Consider the following 8,878-nt stretch of genomic DNA (forward strand, 5'->3'; position numbering starts at 1 on the left):
AAATATGGAGATCACATGGGCTTACACCAGGGACACACGAGCTGGGTGTGTGGGGGCGTACACAATCAGGTGTCCTGGGCAACTGACTTTATGGCCCCGGTCTGTTGTGCCCCTTTGTGCTCATTTACCCCTGGTGCAGGCAGAGAGACATGTTCAGGCAGAACAGGCATAAATGAGCCTATTTTTGGGCCTACAGGCCCTCCACGACCCCCCCAGGTCTTCAGCTCTGCAAGCATGTGCACTCCCGCTGGAGCCAGGCCACCCACCTCCAACACTCCTTGCTTTTGAAAACAGCTACAATTAAAAAAAAAAAAAAGGGCATTTTATTTTAATTTGGGACAGGGAGTGATCCTTCTGGTGGAGGAGTGATCCTTCTGGTGGAGGAATGATCTTGTTACGTTTCCTTACCCATCCCCGGCACAACCCTGGGATACATTTCCCTGCCCAGCTATACCATCCATCTGAAGCCAACCCAAACATCCTCCATCCACTAGGCTCCAGCAGCCCTGTTGCTAAGGAGCAGGCACTGAATATCCCTCCTTGTTCTGCTGGGTCCTGCCCCCCTTCCAAGCTTTTACTGGAAAAAACATACCCCCCCCAAAAAATCCAGGAGCTCAGTCTCCCAAAGGATGTAGCACAGATGGGTCTCCTGAAGTCTCTTCTCCTGAGGCAAGGCACCTCAGCCTTGCTGCCTTTTTCTGGTAGGGGGAAGCAGCAGACTCCCCTTAATTGAGGTCTTGCTCAGGGATGAGCTGCCCTGACATCAACCAGCTGCTTTCAAGCAAAATAAGGCAGAAAATATAAATTAAAGGAGTCAGATTGTTGATCCTGAACCCTGTGTGAGCGTCACGCCACAGCCACACGTGTGGGGTATTTTTATTCCACTCTGTGCCTGCTCAGGGGTTATATCATCATTTAATTGTGCTCAGTTATTTAATTGTGCTCAGCATAACAGAGAAACATGCATAACGTGAGGAAGTGTGAATAACATGCACAAGCGCTGCACCAAGGAACTGAAGGGGAAGGGTGTGAGACCAGGGAGGTGTATGTGTTGTCCCCCACAGGAGGAGGAAGTTAAAATGAAATATTCACACCTCAAGCTCCCTCAATACACAGCCAAAGCCCTCCCCAAGGTCATAGCCTGCAGTGGGGAGGATGCACACACATGACACAGTTCAGGAGGTTGAAGGAGCTGTTGACCATGGGACGAAGCATGGGATGGCCCCAGTACATTGCCAGTGCACTGGGATTCCTCCCTTGCCCACCAGCAGTGTCCCGCTTGCACCCAGAGCCAGCCAGGTCTTGTAGGGATAGATGGTCATGGATTTTTCCAGTCCTAGGAAATCCTAGGGAGTTGAGATTCCAGACCAGTTGCATGCCTGCAGGCTGCTGTGGGATTTCTCAGCATCCAAAGGGGAGCAGAGGCATGCTTCCATGGAGCTGGGGTCAGCGCAAGCAAGCCTGGGCTATCAGGGAGGAGAATGGTAGCCACCATGAGCCTCCTTTTTCCTGCATGCACCAGATGAACTTATTTCCTTAAAAAAAAAAGGAATTAAAAGGGAAATAAGTGCTGTGGTTTCTATCTGATGTTTTCTGCACTGTGTAGGACATGGTCTTTTAGGAGCCTCAGTGAGGATAATGCTTTGCTCCCGCACCTGGGTGAATAGGTTGACCCAGGTAACTCCTTTCTTTTGCACCTCATTTGCCTTTTATGGAGGTGTAAAACCTGCCTGAGCATAATAACCATAATGCAGAGAGAAGAATGGTTGGCTTTGTGTGAGATGTCCCTTGGAGCTCCCGTTAGATGCCTGCCTCCAGGGCTAGCGCTTGGGGTGGAGGATGCTGAGCAGGGACCATCACCTTCACAGATGCAACCTCCCCTAAAACTCATAGGCAGAGACAAAGAGTGTGATTTTGGACACATGCTTGGCCTGGAAGACACGATCCAGGTACTCAGACATGTCCACATCCACTTGGATGGTCTGGGGTCCCTTGAGACTCTGCACCAGGATGAGCTCTCCGGTTTGCCGGTCCGAGCGCTGCATCACGAAGTGGCCGCGGTTGTTGCCTCCCACAATGCCAAAGCGCAGGCTGTCAGGTCCTGGCCGGCCAGGTGCAGCTGCCGTGGCCATGCGGAAGAGTGGGGTGGGTGTTAGCAGGTTGGAGGGTAGGGGAAGGTAGTGGAAGGAGATGGTTTTGGGTGCTTGGTGGCACGATCGGCTCTCCATCGGGCAGGGGTTGCGCTCACACTGGCTGCAAAGGGAGGACAGGGGGAGGTTTTCAGGGAACCTCAATGCAGAATCCAGGTGGCATCAGATCCATGCAGTTTTGGAACCCAGCAGCCAAAACCACATAGATACAGGTTTTGCACCCCATTGCACTTACAAGGGTGCTGTTTTGACATAGGTGACATTGCCCATGGGCTGGGGGCATTGCGGGTTGACACACTGGAAGCTTCCCCCTGTGTTGATGCAGGTGGTCCCCCTTGTGCAGTTGTCCTGGGATAGGGTACACTCGTCAATGTCTGCAAAAACAGCAAGTCAAACTCAATAGTGAACCCCAACTGATCCCATTGAGGGGTTCCCATAGCAGAAAAGAGGCAAAATGGGTCAAACATCAAATACAATCAAAAAAGCATAGCTGAAAATGCCTAAGTTGCCTAAAATCTGCTCTATGCCTGCATTCCACCCCCTGGGCCAGATAGGATTAGTGGTAGGGCTCTCACAGCAGGAAGGCAGCTTATTTTCCTAACTTCAAGGGAAGATGTAACTTGTCTTTTATTTACTAAACACTCTGGTTAGTAAACAAGATCCCTGGCAATAAAATCAAGAGCTCAGAATGCCAGTATTTGCTGGGAGCATTGGCAAGATGCTGTGAAACATGCAGAAATAAGGGAGAAGAGGAGCAAGCATGAGTTTCTTCACCACAACCTGCAATAATCAACATCACGCAGCACAAAAAATATCCCAATTTTACATGAGGAGGCTTTCAGATGAGCAGTTCTGTGCACCCACCATCCCTACCTGCTGCTCTCAACCGTGCATCCTAACTCCTCACTCCTCACCACAAAATTCATCCTTCTAAATTCTATTTATGCTTCTTTTCAGGGACATCTCATTCATGGAAGATATCTCCACTATGGCAGTGAGGTTCCTATGCTCTCTTTTGATCAGATGTAACCCCAAAGCACCTCTGCTAGCACTTAAGCATCCATCATTTTCCTCCCATCCACCCCCAGCATGGGAACCACCGAGATTTTTGCATGCAGAAATGCTGCAAGCAAGGAGAAAAAAGGGAAAAACAATTAAAAAGCAATGTACAAGGTGGAAAAAAAAACAGTAAACCCAGCAGTTTCCAGCCCAGCCTCACCTTCACAACTCTTGCCATCGCTCAGGAGAACATAGCCGTCAGGACAGGCACAGCGGTAGGAGCCAGGGAGATTGACACAGGTGTGGGCGCAGAGCTGGAGACCCCCCTCCTGCTTGTACACCTCACATTCATTGAGGTCTGTGGAGGGAGAGATGAAAGGATCAAGTACACAGCTGAGAAGACCTTGCAGCCCACTGTGGTGCCACCACAGTTGTCCACGGCAGCATGGCTCACCCTGGCAGAGGCCATTGGCAGCTGTGCCGCTCATGTGGAAGCCAGGCTCACAGCTGCAGTGCTGAGTGCGGTCAATCTGGGCACAGCGGGGCTGGCGGCTGAATGCGGGGTCATCTGTCACGCTCCAGGCTGGGGGAGCTGGGGGGACACACGCCGCGAGATGCGGTTTGGAATCAGGTGGGATGCTGAAAGAAGCTGGGTCACCCACCTTGGCAAGGGGTCACCCACCTGTCTGTGCCTGGTACTGGCAGGTGGCTCCAGTCCATTGCTGGGGGCAAAGGCACTTGTACTGGTTCAGCCCCTCCAGGCACGTCCCACCGTTCTGGCAGGGGCTGCTCGAGCACTCACTGATCTCTGCAAAATAGCCACATTATTGCATTTTATTTTCATAAGATCACAGATTCATTTTTCTTGGAAGAGACCTTTAAGTGCATCAAGTCCAACACTTAACCCAACACTGCTAAGTCCTTGACTAAACCAAGACTCTCAGCACCACATCTACATGTCTTTACAACCTTTCCAGGGATGGTGACACCACCACTGCCCTCAGCAGCCTATGCCAGGGTATAGATTTTAACTCATGTCAAACTTAAGTCTCCTCTGGTGCAACTTGAGGCTGTTTCTTCTCATCCTATTTCTTGTTCCTTAGGAGAAGAGACCACTTACCACCATCACCTTGCTTTAACCTCCTTTCAGGGAGTTCAAAGTCTCTCCTGAACCTTCTTTTTTTCTTAATTTCAGTTCATTTCTTTGAGAGCACCACACACTCTGAGCACACCAAAACCATTTATTTTGCCCAGTTCAGATGCTGGCTGTCTTCAACACTGCCCCAATGCAATGGTTTGCTATGATGCTGGGAACCATCATAGCCCTGATGCCTCTTCCCCTCCTCTTTCCTGCTGAGCTCCAGCTGAAGCTCCAGCTGTAATTTCCAGCTTTCTTTGAGGATGAGAAGCCCCAAATCTCCAGCTGTGGGAACTGCAGCATCTCTGGGATTTTAGCTAGCTGCAATCTAGCAACATCTCTGTGCCTGCTGGACCCAAACAACCTCCTGTGTTTAGATAAATCACATCCCAGTCTTGCAGATCCCATCCCTGGCCATGAAGCAGCCCTACAACTGTGGCCACCAGCCCAGTACCCAGAGTCATACCTGCACAGTGGGGCTCCTGCCCGGTCCAGCTGCCATTGGCTTGGCATGTCCTTGTGCTGGAGCCCAGGAGCTGGAAACCTGGGTTGCAGGTGAAGTGAACTTCATGTTCCACCAAATACTTGGTGCCAAACTTCTTCCCATCAGCAGGGGCTTGCAGAGCAGGGCAAGAGGCTGTAGGAGCATGGTTATGGGAGAGGTGTCAGTGTCCAGATTTTGGGGGCACAGTTCAGCCAATTCCTCCAAAACCTCCTCTTTATTAATTATTTTCCTCAAGTGTCAGCCTGCTGAGGTTAACTAGTAACATCCAGTACCGCAGTGAAATCTCAGCAGGGGTGCTGGGGCTGAACATGACTGTTAGTTTTTTGCCACCCCTTTCATGCTTCCAGCACAGGACTGTAGCTCTTTTCTGGAGACATGGTTTTCCAGCCTGCTCACCTTCAGTGCTTTGTAGCTGAGGGCTCTTGAACCTCCCTGCATCTTACTGGGTTGGAGACATGCTCCAATTCATGAGCATGTAGATACAGATATCTCCATCCACAGAGATGTTCAAAGCTCCACATATCATGGCCCTGACCATCCCATCCTGCCTACCCCAGTGCCCTTTGTGGCCATAAAAGTAGCTGGTGAGAACCAGGGAGAACTCACCAGCTGGTGGCTCCGAGGTGGCTTTGGCCAGGGAGGCATGCAGGGTGCTCAGGCGGTTCTTCATCATGCGTAGGCCTTCTGTGAAGCGCGTCTCCTGCCCCTTCAGCAGCTGCTGCATCTGCCGGATGGCGGCCAGGAGCTGCTGCCTGCTGAGGCAGCTCTGTGGGGATGTAGCGGCTGCTCAGTGTGGAGGACACTGCTACAGTCCTCATGGTTCTGTGCTACCCCGGACCAAACAGCTTGCTCCAGCTGCAGAGAGATGCTCCCTAAGATAACTTAATTTCCCCCTCCTGCCTCCTCCATTTACCCAGGATGTACAAGAAGTCATTAGCTTAGGCATACTCTTTTACATCTGCGTCCTACATCTATGCTGTGTCCAGCTTGGCAGTCCTCATCACAGGAGAGACAGGGACCTGTTGGAGCAGGTCCAGAGCAGGCCACAAAAATGATCCAAGGGCAGGAACCCCTCTGCTGTGAGGACAGGGTGAGGGAGAGTTGGGGTTGTTCAGCCTGAAGAAGAGAAGGTTCTGGGGAGACCTTATTGTGGCCTTTCAGCACTTAAAAGGGGCCTGCAAGAAAGATAGGGACAGACTTTTTAACAGGGTCTGTTGCAACAGCACAAAGGATGGTGTTTTTAAACTGAAAAAGGGAGATCCAGACTGGATATAAGAATTTTTTTTTTTAATGTTGAGAGTGGTGAGACTCACACAGGTTGCCCAGAGGGGTAGTAGAAGCTCCATCTCTAGAAACATTCCAGATCTGGTTGGACAAGGCTCGGAGCAACCTGACCTAGTTGCAGATGTCCCTGCTTACTGCAGGGGGATTAAACTAGATGAACTTTAACGGCCCCTTCCAAACCAAAGCATTCCATGATCCTGTGATGATTCTAAAGGGGTAACACAGCACTGTGAGCAGGGCTGTAATTGCTCTGTTTGCCCTGGGAGAGATGCCATAACTCATGTTTCATCCTGCTGGAGCTAGAGCCCTGTCCCACTTCCACATTACAAAATAAGAGGAAAACAGCTGTCTTGTGAGCTCTTCTGGGGCCAGGAATGCTGGTGGGACTCCAGCCGGCAAACCGATCGCTACCACGGGACTGACTCATGCAGGAGATGGGCACTGTTATTATGGGTTTCCTGTGAAATGGGCTTTAAACCAAAGAGAAAGAGCAAGGGCTAAGAAAAGCCAAGGCAATGTTCGAGATCGGAGGTTCACAGAGTGCATGGGAGAAAGAGTGCAGAGGGTCTGGGCTGGGTGGCACAAACTCGGGGACAAAGGGGCACTGGGAAAGTATGAAGAGCTGCTGGGCACCTGGCCCCAAGGGATTTCTTTTCCCCCCCAGCCACACTGTGCAGTGGTGAACTTTTTCTCATTATTTGAACTTATTAGAAAGTGAGGGTTTACGGAGGAGAAATAAATGCCAGCCCAAGCAGCATGCTGTCCTCTCCTTCCTTAGTGCAGTTTCGGGGGGTCACAGGGTGGGGGCATGAGCCAGTGCTTGCAACTCTGGGGGTGTCCTACACCGAGTGAGAGGGAACTGAAAGCGAGTAGATGCCTGGCATGTAGCTGGCTTTAATAAACATCTCTTTGTTAGGGCTGGTTTTAACTTCCAGAGACAGCCTGAGCTCCCGGCAGGATGCTCAAGGGGGGCAATCCCCTGCTTCCCCATGACACCGAACTGTGTTCTTCCCTTCTGGGATATTCAGTGCTGAATTCAGGTGTGCTTTAGCTCCCCTCCCCCGACCCCAGCATTGCCCACCTGTTTGCAGGGGCAGGAGCGTGGTTTGCACAACCAGACTGGAACGGTTAAGTCCAATATAAGCGCCTCTCCGGGCTGTGCCCACCTGTTTGCAGGGTCCGGGGCAGGAGCTCGGGCCGCTCTGAACAGCCGGGCCGGAAGGACGGGCTGGCGCCCACCGCACTGGTACCGGGATGGGAGGACAGAAAAGATTCTTCCCGCCTCCCTGAAGCCCTTCCCGAGCAGTCCCCCGCCCGATCCCCGCTCACCTGGGGCGCCGGTGCCGCCGGGAGCAGAAGCAGCAGCAGCGGTGGCAGCAGCAGAGGGAGGCGGCCCCGCGCCCCCGGCATGGTCCGGTGCCCGGTTCCGCTCCGCTCCGTTCCGTTCCGCCGAGCAAAGGCTCTCCCGGGCTCCAGCAGCTGCCTCTCCCCGCCCCGACTCTCCCGCCCCCGCCGCCCCCGCCCCACGCGTGGTCATGCTCCCCCGTGGAGCTGGACGCGGCACTTCCCCGCCCCGGGGAATCGGGGCCCCCAGTCTCGGTACTCCTTCCCGGGGCAGCTGGCTGCAAAGACACAGCGTTACCGCTCCGTGGCTGCGGGGACCCTCTGTCTTGTCCTTTTCCGAGGGGATGCTGCTCCTCCTTTCCCATCACTGCACTCCATACCCTCTCCATACCCTCCCCATCCCTGCACCCCCTTCTCTATCTTTGCAACCCCCTCCCCATGCCTGCACCTCCCTCACCATCTTTGAACCCCTCTCCCTTCTCTATCCCTGCACCCCTTTCTGCATGCTTGAGCTCCCTTCTCCATCCCTGCACGCTCTCCCCAGCCCTGCTCCCCCTTCTCCAACCCCTGCAGTTCTTTCCTATCTCTACACCACTCTCCCCATCCCTGCTCCCCTTTCCCGAACTCTGCACTCTTCTTCCCGATCTCTGCGCCCCTCTCTCCATCCCTGCCAGCCTCTTCCCCATCTCCTGCACCCCGCAGGAAAGGCGGGAGGCGGCGGGTGGTGCGCGGGGTCCCGGCTCCATCCGGCGGCCGCTTGTTGTAGAGCAGCTGCTACTATGGAGCGAGCAGAAATTCCGCCCGCCCCGAGGTGGAGAAGGGACGGCTGGGAACGGCCAGGCCATTAGGGTGGCTTCACTCCCCTTGGAGACTCATACCCACCTCAAAAGCCACAATAAATGGTGAAAAGGGCGGGGAAAAGGCCACATGAGGCTGTCTACAGCCTTGCTGTTTGGTGTCAGTACAGCCTGGGTAGGAGAAAGTCAACTCCACATGGGGTGGAGTCACCTATGCCCACCCTGTGCCCCCTCAGCTTGGCACTATCCACTCTGGCTGTGCTCTGTTAGCCGTGAGAGGTCCAGAGTGGAGCCACGAGTCACCCCTTTCCTGTGAGCCATGAGAAGTTCAAATACTAAAAGCCTCCTACCTAGAATCACCAATTTGTTTTGGTTGGAGTATCGTCAAGTCCAAGTGTTAACCCAGCACTGCCAAGTCCACCACTAAACCATGTCCTCAGCACCACATTTACAGGGCTTTAAAAATCCTCCTGGGACGGGGACTCCACCACTTCTCTGAGCAGCCTGTTCCCCTGCATTTGACAACTCTTTAGGGGAAGAAATTCTTCCTGTTATACCCAGGTTTCCTGATTTCCCAGCTACAGCATTTAATTACAAACAGCCAAGACTTAAGCCCACGAAGAAGCTCGTGGGAAGGGCCAGACTCTGCCATGAAAACCAC

At 53.0% G+C, this 8,878-nt stretch overlaps 1 protein-coding gene across 1 annotated transcript; it reads right to left on the reverse strand.

Annotated features, from left to right (window-relative positions):
* Window positions 1-300: 300 nt before the first annotated feature.
* On the reverse strand, window positions 301-7,554 carry FBLN7 (fibulin 7). Its single transcript, XM_064146779.1, has 8 exons — window positions 7,406-7,554; window positions 5,399-5,558; window positions 4,754-4,924; window positions 3,832-3,957; window positions 3,604-3,741; window positions 3,370-3,507; window positions 2,386-2,524; window positions 301-2,253 (listed from the first exon to the last, which is right to left on the reverse strand). The coding sequence occupies exons 1-8, from the start codon at window positions 7,484-7,486 to the stop codon at window positions 1,881-1,883; spliced, it is 1,326 nt and encodes a 441-aa protein (XP_064002849.1). The 5' UTR covers window positions 7,487-7,554; the 3' UTR covers window positions 301-1,880.
* Window positions 7,555-8,878: the final 1,324 nt, after the last annotated feature.

Source organism: Pogoniulus pusillus, chromosome 7 (genome assembly GCF_015220805.1).
Source record: "Pogoniulus pusillus isolate bPogPus1 chromosome 7, bPogPus1.pri, whole genome shotgun sequence".
Classification (NCBI taxonomy): domain Eukaryota; kingdom Metazoa; phylum Chordata; class Aves; order Piciformes; family Lybiidae; genus Pogoniulus; species Pogoniulus pusillus.

Bases quoted from the DNA above. Each gene is read 5' to 3' on its own strand.
- FBLN7 (XM_064146779.1), bottom strand. From the start codon at position 7,486: ATGCCGGGGGCGCGGGGCCGCCTCCCTCTGCTGCTGCCACCGCTGCTG. The intron at 5,559-7,405 runs GTGAGCGGGGAT...ACATCCCCACAG, and splicing joins CGGCGGCACCGGCGCCCCAG to AGCTGCCTCAGCAGGCAGCA. The intron at 2,525-3,369 runs GTGAGGCTGGGC...CTGTTTTTGCAG, and splicing joins CGATGGCAAGAGTTGTGAAG to ACATTGACGAGTGTACCCTA.